The 16,195-nt window shown below is 43.7% G+C and overlaps 1 protein-coding gene across 1 annotated transcript in view; it reads left to right on the forward strand.

Annotated features, from left to right (window-relative positions):
• The window catches only part of col6a3 (collagen, type VI, alpha 3), a 355,278-nt gene that overhangs the window by 286,747 nt on the left and 52,336 nt on the right, over window positions 1-16,195 (forward strand). The window contains exons 63-64 of the mRNA XM_068036295.1: window positions 10,532-11,146; window positions 14,047-14,664. Coding sequence (XP_067892396.1) covers window positions 10,532-11,146; window positions 14,047-14,664 — 1,233 coding nt within the window. The remainder of the gene's footprint in view (window positions 1-10,531; window positions 11,147-14,046; window positions 14,665-16,195) is intronic.

Raw genomic sequence — 16,195 nt, forward strand, 5'->3', positions numbered from 1 at the left:
CTTCATTTCGAAAGACATAATCAAAGTTAGTCAGCACAGATTTGTTAAGGGAGGATCATGTCTGCAAACATGATTGAATATTTTGAGGAGGTAACAAGGAGGGTCGATGAGGGTTGTGCAATTGATGCAGTCTATATAGATTTTAGCAAGGCTTTTGATAAGGTCCTACCTGGCAGACTGGTCACAAAAGTAAAAATCCATGGGATGCAAAGCAAAGTGGCTAATTGGATCCTGAATTGGCTCAGAGGCCTTAAATGTAGGGGGTATGATTAAGAAGTTTGCAGATGATACAAAAATTGGCTGTGTGGTTGATAAGAAATCATAATATAATAGAAAGTTTAAGGCACAGAAAGAGGCCACTTGGCCCATAGTGTCTGTGTCGGCTGAAAGACCATCCACCTATTCTAATGCCACTTTCCAGCATTTCGTCCGTAGTCCTGCAGATTAGAGCATTTGAGGTGCATACCCAGACTTCTTTTGAATGAGTTGAGGGTTTCTGCCTCAACTACCCTTTCAGGCAGTGAGTTCCAGACCCCACCACCCTCTGGTGAAAAAGTTTTTCCTCATCTCCCCTCTAATCTTTCTTTCTTTTTTCTTTTGGGCCTCCTTATCTCGAGAGACAATGGATACGCGCCTGGAGGTGGTCAGTGGTTTGTGAAGCAGCGCCTGGAGTGGCTATAAAGGCCAATTCTGGAGTGACAGGCTCTTCCACAGGTGCTGCAGAGAAATTTGTTTGTTGGGGCTGTTGCACAGTTGGCTCTCCCCTTGCGCCTCTGTCTTTTTTCCTGCCAACTACTAAGTCTCTTCGACTCGCCACAATTTAGCCCTGTCTTTATGGCTGCCCGCCAGCTCTGGCGAATGCTGGCAACTGACTCCCACGACTTGTGATCAATGTCACACGATTTCATGTCGCGTTTGCAGACGTCTTTATAACGGAGACATGGACGGCCGGTGGGTCTGATACCAGTGGCGAGCTCGCTGTACAATGTGTCTTTGGGGATCCTGCCATCTTCCATGCGGCTCACATGGCCAAGCCATCTCAAGCGCCGCTGACTCAGTAGTGTGTATAAGCTGGGGATGTTGGCCGCTTCAAGGACTTCTGTGTTGGAGATATAGTCCTGCCACCTGATGCCAAGTATTCTCCGAAGGCAGCGAAGATGGAATGAATTGAGACGTCGCTCTTGGCTGGCATACGTTGTCCAGGCCTCGCTGCCGTAGAGCAAGGTACTGAGGACACAGGCCTGATACACTCGGACTTTTGTGTTCCGTGTCAGTGCGCCATTTTCCCACACTCTCTTGGCCAGTCTGAACATAGCAGTGGAAGCCTTACCCATGCGCTTGTTGATTTCTGCATCTAGAGACAGGTTACTGGTGATAGTTGAGCCTAGGTAGGTGAACTCTTGAACCACTTCCAGAGCGTGGTCGCCAATATTGATGGATGGAGCATTTCTGACATCCTGCCCCATGATGTTCGTTTTCTTGAGGCTGATGGTTAGGCCAAATTCATTGCAGGCAGACGCAAACCTGTCGATGAGACTCTGCAGGCATTCTTCAGTGTGAGATGTTAAAGCAGCATCGTCAGCAAAGAGGAGTTCTCTGATGAGGACTTTCCGTACTTTGGACTTCGCTCTTAGACGGGCAAGGTTGAACAACCTGCCCCCTGATCTTGTGTGGAGGAAAATTCCTTCTTCAGAGGATTTGAACGCATGTGAAAGCAGCAGGGAGAAGAAAATCCCAAAAAGTGTGGGTGCGAGAACACAGCCCTGTTTCACACCACTCAGGATAGGAAAGGGCTCTGATGAGGAGCCACCATGTTGAATTGTGCCTTTCATATTGTCATGGAATGAGGTGATGATACTTAGTAGCTTTGGTGGACATCCGATCTTTTCTAGTAGTCTGAAGAGACCACGTCTGCTGACGAGGTCAAAGGCTTTGGTGAGATCAATGAAAGCAATGTAGAGGGGCATCTGTTGTTCACGGCATTTCTCCTGTATCTGACGAAGGGAGAACAGCATGTCAATAGTCGATCTCTCTGCACGAAAGCCACACTGTGCCTCAGGGTAGACGCGCTCGGCCAGCTTCTGGAGCCTGTTCAGAGCGACTCGAGCAAAGACTTTCCCCACTATGCTGAGCAGGGAGATTCCACGGTAGTTGTTGCAGTCACCGCGGTCACCTTTGTTTTTATAGAGGGTGATGATGTTGGCATCGCGCATGTCCTGGGGTACTGCTCCCTCGTCCCAGCACAGGCATAGCAGTTCATGTAGTGCTGAGAGTATAGCAGGCTTGGCACTCTTGATTATTTCAGGGGTAATGCTGTCCTTTCCAGGGGCTTTTCCGCTGGCTAGGGAATCAATGGCATCACTGAGTTCCGATTTGGTTGGCTGTATGTCCAGCTCATCCATGACTGGTAGAGGCTGGGCTGCATTGAGGGCAGTCTCAGTGACAGCATTCTCCCTGGAGTACAGTTCTAGGTAGTGCTCAACCCAGCGGTCCATCTGTTTGCGTTGGTCAGTGATTATGTCCCCCGATTTAGATTTGAGGGGGGTGATCTTCTTGATGGTTGGCCCAAGAGCTCTCTTCATGCCATCATACATTCCTCTGATGTTTCCGGTGTCTGAGGCCAGCTGAATATGACTGCATAGGTGTTGCCAGTAGTCGTTTGCGCAACGCCTAGCTGTTCTTTGTGCAGTACTTCTGGCTGCTTTAAGTGCTGCGGATGTTAAATCGCTGGGGGCTTTCTTGTAGTTCAAAAGTGCAATGCGCTTAGCGGCTATGACAGGTTCCAGCTCTTCATTATGAGATTGAAACCAGTCTGCATTTCTCTTCGCACTTTTGCCGTAGGTGGTCAAAGCTGACTCATAGATGGCGTCTCTGATGTGGGCCCACTTGGTCTCAGCATCCCCTGTGGGAGTGTTTTGAAGGGCTGTTACAAGTGAATTTAGAAATTTTTGTAACAGCTGTGGGTGAGAAATTCTGCTCGTGTTGATGCGCGGGTGGCCCTTCTGCTTGGAATGATGCAACTTCTTTGGTCTGAGTCTAACCTTGCTGCACACCAGGGAGTGGTCGGTGTCGCAGTCCGCACTGTGGAAGCTGCGTGTGATTTGAACACTGTTTAAGGCGGCTCGCCTTGTGACAATGAGGTCTAGCTGGTGCCAACGACGTGATCTTGGGTGCCTCCATGAAACCTGGTGACAGGGTTTAGTGTGAAAGAACGAGTTGGTGATGCAGAGGTTATGATAGGTACACAACTCAAGCAGTCTCTGCCCGTTCTCATTCATCCTTCCAACGCCATAGCGCCCAAGGCAGGAGGGCCATGAGTCATGGTCGGCCCCAACCCTGGCATTAAAGTCCCCCAGCAGGAATAGGTGTTCGGTGTTGGGGATGCTGCTAATGATGTTATGGAGTTGTTCATAGAACTGGTCTTTAGCTTCAGGTGCGGAACAGAGTGTTGGAGCATAGATGCTGAGTAGGTGTACTGGACCAGAGGTGGTGAGCAGTCGGATGGACAGTATGCGTTCCGAGCCATTTGAGGGAGGCTCTATCATGCTGAGCAAGGAGTTTCTGATGGCGAAGCCCACTCCATGCTGTCTTGGTTCTTCAGGATCCCTGCCCTGCCAGAAGAAGGTGTAGTCTTGCTCTGCTAGAGAGCCACTCGCGGGGAGGCGAGTCTCCTGAAGTGCTGCAATGTCCACATTGAGTCTACTGAGCTCGTTGTTAATGATGGCGGTCTTCCGAGAATCGTTGATTTGTGTAAGGTCTTCCGACAGGCCAGGACACATAGTTCTGACGTTCCAGCTTGCAAAGCGAAGGGCTGGTACCTTCTTTCCTTTTTTCATGTTGTTTGGTGCGGTGTATCAGTCCACCTTTCGGGCAATGACCCTGAGCTCCAAGCACCCATTGAAGCAGGCAGACTGTGGCGGGACAGAACCTTATTGACCGGGGGCTGCCCGGTTTGAGGCGGGCGGTAGCTGTCCAGTGAGGTGCAATGACCTCTCCCACCGACAATCACTTTCTACTTTCTACCAATCACTTTAAATGTATGCCCCTAGTCACTGACCTCTCTGCTAAGGTCAATAGGCCCTTCACCTCCACTCTATCCAGGCCGCTCAAAATTTTGTACATTTCAATCAGATCTCCCCTCAGCCTTCTCTGTTCCAAGGAGAACAACCCCAGCCTATCCAATCTTTCCTCATAGCTGCATTTTTCCAGTCCCGGCAACATCCTCATAAATCTCCTCTGTACCCTCTCTAATGCAATCACATCTTTCCTACAGTGAAGTGACCAGAACTGCACACAGTACTCAAGTTGTGGCCTAACCAATGATTTATACAGTTACAGCATAACCTCCCTGCTCTTATATTCTATAATAATAAAAGCAAAATACTGCAGATACTGGAAATCTGAAATAAAAACAAGAAATGCTGGAAATACTCAGCAGGTCTGGCAGCATCTGTGCAGAGAGAAACAGAGTTAATGTTTCAGGTCAGTGACCCTTCTATACCTTGGCTAATAAAGGAAAGGATTCCATATGCCTTTTTAACCAGCTTATCGACCTGTCCTACTACTTTCAGCGATCTGTGGACATTCACTCCAAGATCCCTCACTTCCCAGTATTTTCTTCTCAGTATTTTCCCTTTAATCTTGTATTCCTTTGCCTTGTTTGACCTCCCCAAATGCATCACCTCACACTTCTCCAGGTTGAATTCCATTTGCCACTTTTCTGCCCATCTGACCAGACCATGAATATCTTTCTGCAACCTACAGCTATCCTCCTCGCTATCTACTACACGGCCAATCTTTGTGTCATCTGCAAACTTCTTGATCATGTCCCCTACATTTAGGTCCAAATCGTTAATATATACCACAAAAGGCAGGGGCCCAGCACTGAGCTGTGCGGAACACCACTAGGAACGGCCTTCCAGTCACAAAAACACCCGTCAACAATTATCCTTTGTTTCCTGCCACTGAGCCAATTTTGTATCCACCTTGCTGCATTTCCCTGGATCCCATAGGATTTTATTTTTTTTAACCAGTCTGCCGTGTAGGACCTTGTCGAAAGTCTTGCTAAAATCCATTTAGATCACATCAATCTTCCTTGTTACTACTTCAAAAAATTTGTTCAAGTTGGTCAAACAAGAACTGCCCTTAACAAATTCATGCTGAATATCCTTGATTAATCTGTGCCTTTCTAAGTGACTGTTTATCCTGTCTCTCAGAATAGATTCCAATAATTTGCCCACTACTGAAGTTAGACTGATTGGCCTGTAATTATTCGGTCTATCCCTCACTCCATTTTTAAACAGAGTTACAACATTAGCAGTTCTCCAGTCCTCCAGCACCACAATGGACTAGCCAAGTGAGCGGAACAGTGACAAATGGAGTTCAGTCTGGAAAAGTGAGGTAATGCATTTGGGGAAGGCTAACAAGGCAAAGGAATACATAATAAATTGTAGGATACTGAGATGTGTAGAGGAACAGAGGGACCTTGGAGTTTATGTATACAGGTCCCTGAAGATGGCTGGACAGGTAGATAAGGTGGTCAAGAAGACATATGGGATACTTACCTTTATTAGCTGAGGCATAGAAGACAAGAGCCGGGTGGTTATGCTGGAAATGTATAAAACACTGGTTAGGCCACAGCTGGAGTACTGTGTGCAGTTCTGGTCACTTCACTGTAGGAAAGATGTGATTGCATTAGAGAGGGTACAGAGGAGATTTATGAGGATGGTGCCTGGACTGGAGAATTTTCATCATGAGGAAAAATTGCATAGACTAGGATTGTTTTCTTTGGAATGGAGGAGGCTGAGGGGAGACCTAATTGAAGTATATAAAATCAGAGTGGAGAGAAAGATCCTATTCCCCTTGGTTCAGGGATCCATAACCAGGGGCATAGGTTTAGGGTTAAGAGGTTTGAGGTTTAGAGGGGATTCAAAGAGAGTGTGTTGACCCAGAGGATGGTGGGGATCTGGAATTCATTGCCTGAAAAGGTGGTAGAGGCAGAAACCCTCATAAGATTTAAGAAGTACTCGGATATGAGCTTGAGGTACCATAATGTACAAGGCTACGGATCAAGAGCTGGAAAGTAGGATTAGGCTGGATGGCTCCTTTTCAGCTGGCGCAAACACAATGGGCTGAATGGCCTCCTTTCATCCGGTAAATTTCTATGATTCTATGATTCAATGTATATGTCCTAATTATTATTCATAGTTATTATTCTACCTGTTATCCTGAGGGATCTCAATTTTACCCTGGACTCATTTCTTTAGAACTACACTGAGAACTGCACTGAGAAGTGACAAGAGAGAGATTTTTCTGTCATGAAGAAAATGAGAAGACCAAAGTCTGAATAAATGCAGATTATGCTTGTGACATTTAACACATGTATCCAAACGTTTCTTCTTCAGGGTTCAGAACTCAGACATGCAACAGAAAGGCTTCCTTAAGCCCAACTGTAAGATCTAGGCTCAAACTTATGGCAAGAAGATTAATGAAGGCTTTTGATATAGATAGAGAGTAGCTGGTTCCACTGGCAGAAGGGTTGATGACCAAACAACACAGATCTAATATAATTGGCAAAATAGCCAGTGGGCAAATAGTGATTTTTTTTTAATGCAGCAAGTTGTTATGATTTGGAATGCACTATCTGAAGGGGTAGTGGAAGCAGATGGAATAAAAACTTTCAAAAGGGAATGGGTTATATACTTGAAAATAAAATATTTGCATGGCTATGGAGAAAGAGTGGAACTAATGTATAGCTTTTTCAAAGAGCTGACACAGGGACAATGGGCCGAACGGCCTCCTTCTGAGCTGTAGGATTCTATGATTCAATCTGTTTATTATGCTGCCTACAATTTTTCCAATCTCAGTTTTCACAATTCACATAGAGACTTAGAAAACATATTAGTTGGGCTGCCAAAGTTGCCCCACAATCAACACTGACTGACCTCTTCTTTGCAAGAGCTGAAATAACGCCCATTCACAGAAGAGGTGAGTGCTGATGAATGGATAGAACAGACTAAAAATTGTACAGTATTTGCAATTTATTACATAATTTGCAATTTACTCTCTTAGGTGACTCATTCTAACAAGAGCTTTAGATGATGGCATTCTTTAGTGATGTAAGAGCAAGCAAGCCTGTTGGTCAACACAATTTTACACTTGGTTATATCATCATGGTTGCCAAATATTTCCAGGAAAGCTCATCTTTTCTGGCCCCCATTCACAGTGGTGCCTAGAAAACAGCTGGTTTAAGACTCCCTAAAATTGCCATATAAATCACATGGCTCACTTCTCCTGCATATGCAGAATGCCAGCTTACTCGGTTGGCAAAGGAGAAAAGTGGTAGGTTGAACTAGTAAGACAGAGAGGGAAGAGTGCCAATGTGCATGGAGAGATTTGGAAACAGAATGTCTCTGAAAGGGTAGACAGTAAAATGGGATGGTCAGCATTTGGAGGAGCTAGAGTGCTTTTGTGAGATGGGATGGTGAAGGGCTAGTTGTAGAAGAGTGACAGTTTAGTTTAGAGATACAGCACTGAAATAGGCCCTTCGGCCCACCGAGTCTGTGCTGACCATCAACCACCCATTTATACTAATCCTATACTAATTCCATATGGAGGTATGATATTGTGTGATAATGGAGACTTGGCTCAAAAAAGTGCCGGACTGGGTATTAAGTATTCCTACATACAGTGTTTTCAGGAAAGATAGGGAAGAAAGAAAGGAGGAGGGGTGGCTGTATTGATTAAGGAGAATTTCACACTGCTGGAGAGAGAGGATGTCCTAGAGAGGTCAACGACATAACCTGTTTGGTTAGATATAAGAAACAATAGAGATACCCATGCACTACTGGGTGCATTCTTTAGGCCTCCAACTAGTGGGAAAGATATAGAGGGACAAATTTGCAAGGAAATTAGAGATGTGCAAAAACCATAGAGTAGTTTAAATGGGGCTTTAATTATTCCAATCTGGACTGGGATTGTCATAGTGTAAAGGGCAGTGAGGGTAAACATTTCTAAAGTATGTTCAGGAAAATTTTCTACATCCAATGAGGAAGGCAGCATTGCTGGATCTGATTCTGGGGAATGGGATCGGAAAAGTGGAAAAGTGACAATAGGGGAACATTTATGAAATTGTGATCATAGTATCATAAGGTTTAGCTTAGCTATGGAAAGGGGAAAAGAACAATCCAGAGTAAAAATTAACTAGGAAGGGCCCATTTCAATGGGATGAGAACGGATATGGCCCAGGTAAATTGGAATCAAAGATTAGTAGACAAAACTCTAATTGAACAGTGGGCTGCCTTTTAAAGAGGAGTTAGTTTGTATATAGTTGAAGTACCTTCCCACAAACAAAGCCAGAGTTTCCTGGATGATGAAAAAGATAGAGAGCAAGGTGAAGCCGAAAAAGAGTGTGTATGACAGATGTCAGGTTAATAACACAAGTGAGAACCATGCTGAATATAGAAAGTGCAGAGGGGAAGTGAAAAAAGAAATAAAAGCAGCAAAGAGAGAATATGAGAAGAGACTGGCAGCCAACATAAAAGGAAATCCAAAAGTTTTCTGTAGGCATATAAATAGTAAAAGGATGGTAAAAAGAGGAGTTGGGCCAATTACAGCTCAAAAGATGGATTTATGCATGGAAGCAGAGGGCATGGCTGAGGTACTAAATAACTGCTTTGCATCCTTCTTTACCAAGGAAGAAGATGCTGCCAAAGTAGTAACGAAAGAGAGACACTGAAGTGAAACACTGGATGGGCTAAAAATTGCTAAAGTGAAGGTATTAGAAAGGATAGTTGTGCTTAAAGTTGATAAGCCACCAGGACCAGATCACATGCATCCGAGATACTGAGGGAAGAAAGGGTGGAAATTTCAGAGGCAGTGGCCTTAATCTTCCAATCCTCCTGAGATACAGGTTTGTGCCAAAGGACTGGAGAATCGCAAATGTTACACCAGTATTCAAAAAAAAAAAGTCAAAAGATAAACCCTACAATGACAGGCCAGTCAGTTTAACCTCAGTTTAACCTGGGACAAAATTAACAGTTACTTGGACAAGGGTGGATTAATTAAGGCTTCTGCAGATCTGCCCCAACCTGGCGCAACTCATGGCTGGGATATGCATGGTGGGCTGAATCCTGCCTGTGTAAGGATATTGTTAGAGCACAAGAGGTGGCAAGGTAGATTAAAGGAGCTGAAGTATCCAAAACATAGCAGCAAAGCTCCCTTTGAAGATCCTAGCCAAGCCTGAAGCCTTCAAAGACCTCTATAAGCCCTCTCTCTAATAAGGAAACTTAGGGCTTTTCTCTCTCATTCCTGGGACCTTTAACTACTTGCCACTTGGGACATAAATGGGACAGGTAGTATTGAAATCCATGGGACCCAGCCCTATTTCCTCCCACTCACTGTCATTTGCATGCGGCAGCCAGGGAACGTGCGGCAGGCACTGGTCCCAGCTGACCAGGGTGGGGAGAGTAGTCTGCTCAGGATGGTAGGCCTCACTACCTGCATTTTCCCTCATGCTCCATGGAGGAGAATTCCCCTCTAGATTTCCTACTGCAAATATGGAATTGTATTATATCCCTGTTAGTTATTTGCTTGTTCATTTTGTTTAATATGTTGGCTTAATATTTTAAACATTATACAAGGTCTGATGTGACGTTCGATTGCATTTAAAGACTGCAAAAAAAATTCTATGCAGGCATATAATAAATTCCAGGGGGTTGAATTCCCTTTTGTTTCCACTAGTTATAACAGAGCAATCCTGGTGGAATCGACTGCATCAGTGCAAAAGATCTGGGAATTTTAAATGTAAGGTAGTTCTGCCCAAAGTCACTGAGTTTCTGTTTTCTGTTATCTTTTATGCTGGATCAAGATTCAATTTACCTGGAATGAGGCGACATCCAGAAAACTGGCCATCCCCAAATCCAAATTGCAAGATTTCGCCGATTGGGCTGGTTCAGGAAGACTCTTCAAATGGCACTTTTTTTTTAGGCATAAGGCATTATGACATGTAGACATGTTTTCAAAGGTTTTTCATTTGAAAAACATATTTAATTGCTGAAGAAACTGAATAGCATACATCAATGAATTTAGGAAAGGCTTCAGTATAGTTTTTTAAAGTTATTTTCAGTGATTTTAAATCCGGTTACTGATAGGTAGAGTACTCAGCTATCTTATTAAAAATGCTTTCTTTGCTTATGAACCCATTTTCAGCTGTAATAATAAAACTGCACCATTTACCGCTCTTAAATATATTCAAGGATTTTTTTGAATGGAAAGAAATGAAAACAATTGCATTCTATTACATTGCATTTCATGGAAGATTTTACGTTTGTGATTGTGCAAATTAGTTGAGTGTAAGCTTGAACCATAACTTCACTTCAGAAATCTAGCACAATTTTGAGAGTCATTTGCACTTGGATTGCCAAAACAGAAGCTATTGTACATATGTGAGAGGGAGAATTTCCCTAGACTTTATATAATTCCTGCTAATTGTATATGCACTGCAAGGAATGACACAATATATTTCTTTCAGTTGTAGCAGACGGAACAAGCAAGAGAGACATTGTCTTCCTTATCGATGGATCAGACAATGTTGGGAACGCAGATTTGCCTTTTATCCTTGATTTTATTACAAGTATAATAGAAAATCTCGATATTGGAAGTGACGGAGTTAAAATTGGATTGGTACAGTACAGTAATTATGCAGAAACTGAATTCTATCTGAACACCTATTCTTCAGAAGATGAAGTTCTATCTCATGTGGAAGGACTCAGACTGAGAGGTGGGATGCCACTTAACACTGGAGCAGCACTGGACTATGTCCTTAGAAGTCACTTTACCAGATCTTCAGGAAGTAGAAAAGAGGAAGGTGTTCCTCAGATATTGGTGCTCATCACTGCTGGAAGGTCCAGTAATGATGTCAAACCATCTGCAGATGCACTGAAGCACGATGCTGTCATAACCTTTGCAGTAGGAGCCAGGAATGCAGACCCCGCACAGTTAAAAGAGATCGCAGTTGATCCCACTTTAGTCTTCAGTGTGCAGGAATTCCGCTATCTGCCAGAGGTACAGGAACAATTGATGACACCATTGACTACGCTGGCTGCCTCATGTGTACCTATTGAAAGGCCACCTGTCACTGAACAAGGTACTTCTAACTTTCTGTTATACTTTAGGTTATTGTATATGCTAATGCACACATCAAAAATAATTACTTTGGTTTGACAGCTCCTTCAGCAAAGGTAATGGTGTGAATTACTGTTTAAATGGCTAATTGTATAAAATCAAATGGATATCAAATTAAAATGAACGGATGGAAGATGTTGGGGAGTATGTTCGATGGATGAGACTCATCACTTGCTGCCTGGTTTCATAAAATTTGGCCTTAACGTATTCAGCATTATTGAAAATTGATTCACAAAGTGACCACAGAAAAGAAGATTAAGAATACCTGGATTTATAAGTGAAGAAAACTAATGCAAGACATTAGACAAAGGGAAGACTGTCTGGTAGTTTAAATGTATGAAATGTTTAAAAATGTTCTTTTTATTCAAAGAAGGAAGTAGTAAGCTAATAATTCAGCTCTTGTTTGGCTTAATAGCACCAACTGTACATTACACAAATTTCCAGGACTTAAGCACATGATCAAATCGGACACTTGAGTGCAGTGCTAAGGAAGTGCTTTGGTGTCGGTGGCCTTTTCAATAAAATGTTAAACCAAGGCCCAGTCTGCTTGTTCAGGTGGACTTCAAAGAATACATAGCACTTTTTCAAGTAAGACAAGAGAATTCTCCCACTGTCATAGCCAATATTCCTCTCTCAATCAGTGCCACTAAAAGATTAACTGGTCATTCCGAATGGCAGGCAGTGACTAGTGGGATACCGCAGGGATCGGTGCTAGGACCCCAGCTATTCACAATATACATTAATGACTTAGATGAGGGAACTAAATGTAATATCTCCACATTTGCAGATGACACCAGAACTGGGTGGGAGGGTGAGTTGTGAGGAGGATGCTGAGAGGCTTCAGGGTGATTTGGACATGTTGAGCGAGTGGGCTAATGCATGGCAGATGCAATATAATGTGGATAAATGTGAGATAGCAAAAACAGGAAGGCAGATTATTATCTGAATGGCTATAAACTGAGAGGGGGGAATATGCAGCAAGACCTGGGTGTTCTCGTACACCAGTCGCTAAAGGTAAGCATGCAGGTGCAACAGGCAGTAAAAAAGGCAAATGGTATGTTGGCCTTCATAGCGAGAGGATTCGAGTACAGAAGCAGGGATGTCTTGCTGCAATTATACAGGGCCTTGGCGAGGCCACACCTGGAATATTGTGTGCAGTTTTGGTGTCCTTATCTGAGGAAGTATGTTCTTGCTATAGAGGGAGTGCAGCGAAGGTTTACCAGACTGATTCCTGGGACGGCGGGATTGACGTATGAGGAGAGATTGAGTCGGTTAGGATTATATTCGCTGGAGTTCAGAAGAGTGAAGGGGGGATCTCATAGAAACCTATAAAATTCTAACAGGACTTGACAGGATAGATGCAGGAAGGATGTTCCTAATGGTGGGGGAGTCCAGAACCAGGGGTCATAGTCGAACAATACAGGGTAAACCTTTCAGGACTGAGGTGAGGAGAAATTTCTTCACCCAGAGAGTGGTGAGCCTATGGAATTCGCTACCACAGAAAGCAGTTGAAGCCAAAACATTGTATGTTTTCAAGAAGGAGTTAAATATAGCTCTTGGGTCTTAAAGGGATCAAAGGATATGGGGCGAAAGCAGGAACAGGCATGACCGATCCCCTGGTGAGGCACCCCAAACTTACCCACTCTCTCGTTCCATGGCGTCGGTGGGGCTGCAGTCCCAGCAGTGGCCACTACTCCCGGTGGCACTGCACAGACTAAGAGCTGCCGGCCCACTGATTGGCCAGCAGCTCACTGAGGCGGGACCTCCTCCCTCAAGTGGTGGAAGTCCCGCCTCGGGCCAATTAAAGCCTGGGGATCCATAAAATATGGGACGGATCCCCAGGCTGGGCGGAAACAGGCTCCTCACCGACATTTACATCGGAGTCGGACTCCCATCTGCCCACTGTAAAATTCCAGCCAATGTTTCAGGTCAATGACCTTTCATCAGAACTGAGCTCACCAAATGTCACTGACCTGAAATGTTAACTCTGTTTCTCTCTCCATAGGTGCTGCCAGACCAGTTGTGTATTTCTGGCATTTTCTGTTTCTATTTCAGATTTCTAGCATTCACCTTTGCTTCATTCAGTTGGTTTAATTCCTTTAATGATTTTAGTTTTATTTTAACCTTGTTTACACACTGGCTTTGAGAATGCAATGAAAGGTACTTAGTGTATTTCAGCTTATTGCCTGCTTGCTCCTTATATAGAGTACAAAAGCTCAATTTCACCATTATCGTAGAGTTTGCTTTCTACAACATTCTCCTTTCCAGCCTCCCTACTCCACCCTGCATAAACTCTAACTCATCCAAAACCTTCAGCTTGCCCCTCTCCTTCACATACATTATGCTTGCCAGTCTTTCATTGGTTCAATGTGGGCCAGCACACCCAATTTAAGATCCTAATTTTTTCTGCAAATCCCTTCATGGCTTTACTCCACCATACTGGTGAGCATATGGTTGTCTATTGTGCAGTCCTTCCCTCTGTCGTACCATGTGCAATCACACTCCCTGTGCTGCAACAACCCCCTGTTGTGTTTGCATCATGTGCATCTTTCTCCTCCCTTGTTTGCACAATTTCTGTCTCACTCCTTTATGTATTGCTTTCAACAAACTCACCCTGAAACTTTCTCCCTAAATCTCTTCACTTCCATCCTTCAAATCCTTCCCCAAAATTGACCTCTTTGATTGTGCCGGCTATAACTTTTGCAAACTTCACTCTTAATTACTGTTCTTCCCCCTTTTCCATTAAAGTGCATTTTTACATTTTGTTATATAATAAAGGCCATGTAAATGTAAGTTGCAGTTTATACAAACTGATACCCATATTATATGATATAGTGTGAATAATAATGCATATTGTTCCAGTTGTGCCTGAAGAAGGAAACAAGAGAGACATTGTGTTCCTTATCGATGGATCAGACAATATTGGAAACACAAATTTTGCTCATGTCCGTGATTTTCTCACAAGTATAATACAGAACCTCGACATTGGAAATGACAGAGTTCAAGTCGGTCTGGTACAGTACAGCACTTATGCAGAAACTGAATTCTATCTGAACACCTATTTATCAAAAGCTGAAATTCTGTTTCACATAAAAGGACTGAGACTGAAAGGTGGAACAAGACTTAATACAGGTGCAGCCTTGGACTATGTATATAAATACCACTTCATTGGCTCTGCAGGAAGTAGGAGAAGAGAAGGTATTCCTCAGTTTTTGGTGCTCCTCACTGGTGGAAGGTCCAGCGATGATGCTAAACTAGCTGCAGGCGCATTGAAGCAAGCTGCTATAATGAATTTTGCAGTAGGAGTCAAGAATGCAGACTCAGCGCAGCTAAAAGAGATTGCTATCGATCCCAGTTTGGTCTTCAGTACAAATGAATTCTATTCTTTACCAAATATACAAGGAGAGGTAACAACACTATTATCAACTTTGCCTGCTCCACGGACCATCCCTGAAGAGCCAACTGCTGTCACTAAACAAGGTATTTGATTTTTTATTCATTCTGCTCAACTTTGTGCTGATGTACATAAGGGTGTATAAGATTTTACTTTGATTAAAAACATCTCTCCCAACTTTTATTTCCACTGGTTTACACAAATAACTTTGAAAAATAATTGAGCATAAACTGTTGGAAGCTTAAAAAAAATCCAGCAGTTTGGCTGACTGACACAAATGTATCGTGGGAAATTGCGAATGCAACTTAAGCTTAAATGGCATTTTCTGAGGAATATAGGAACAGGAGCAGGCCATTCAGCCCTCGAGTCTGTTCTGCCATTCAATTAAATCATGGCTGATCTCTATCATAACTCCATCTGCCTGCATTGTTTCTATAATTCATAATACCCTTGCATAGAGTCATTTACAGCATAGAAGGAAGCCATTCAGTCCATCAGGTCCATGCCGGCTCTCCCTGGAGCAATCCAGTCAGTCTCACTCCCCCCACTCGATCCACATAGTCCTGCAATTTATTTCCTTCAAGTGCCAATCAGTTTGCTTTTGAAATCATTGATTGTTTTCACTTCCACCATCCATGTGGGCGACGAGTTCCAGGTCATTACCACCCACTGTGTAAAAAAGTTCTTCCTCACATTCCCCCTGCATTTTTTACCCAAAATCTTCAATCTGTCCCCTAGTCCTTGTACCATTAGTTAATGGGAACTGTTTCCCTTGTCTAACTTATCTGAGCCTGTCATAATCTTGTACACCTCGATTAAATTTCCCCTCAATCTCCTTTGCACTCGGGAGAGCAACCCTAGCTGTTCCAACCTAACCTTGTAACTAAAATCCCCCATCCCTGGAGCTATTCTGGTAAATCTCCTCTGCACCCTCTCAAGAACACTCACATCCTTCCTAAACTGTGATGAATAGAACTGGATGAAATACTCCAATTGTGCCCTAACCAGAGCTTTAGAAAGGTTCAGCTTAACTTCTCTGCTTTGTTACTCAATGCCTCTCTTTATGAAGCCCAAGATCGCATATGCTTTGCTAATCACTCTCTCAATATGTCCTGCCACTTTCAAAGATCGATGCAGGTGAACCCCTAGGTCCCTCTGTTCCTGCCCACTTTTTAGAACTGTGCCATTTATTATATATTGGGCTGGATTTTAAGAGCCCGACACGGAGCTCGCCCGCTAGCTCAAAAAATGGCGGCCTGCCTTGTGTGCCACGCCAAAGAGCCGCTGAGATCTTAAGCACAGCAGCTCATTTAAATAGCCGGGGTGGCCCGTCCCACCCCAATCACATGGAAGGGGCAGGCTGTCCGCCCCGCCAATGGTGTCAGCTGCCTGTGCGCAGCAATCCCTGCCGACATATTTAAATTTTTAAAGAAAGAAGCACCCAAAATTAAATAAATAAATTTCTTAAGCCCCTTACCCACCCCCCCATAACAATTACAATAACTATTTGCCCTTTCCCCCCTCAGAACACTTGCGTTTTACATCTGACCTCCCCCCCTGCAAACTGCACAAAGTTTAAGGTTCAACCCTTCCCACCATCCCCTACATGCATTACTT

This window comes from Heterodontus francisci, chromosome 7, assembly GCF_036365525.1.
Source record: "Heterodontus francisci isolate sHetFra1 chromosome 7, sHetFra1.hap1, whole genome shotgun sequence".
NCBI classification, from domain to species: domain Eukaryota; kingdom Metazoa; phylum Chordata; class Chondrichthyes; order Heterodontiformes; family Heterodontidae; genus Heterodontus; species Heterodontus francisci.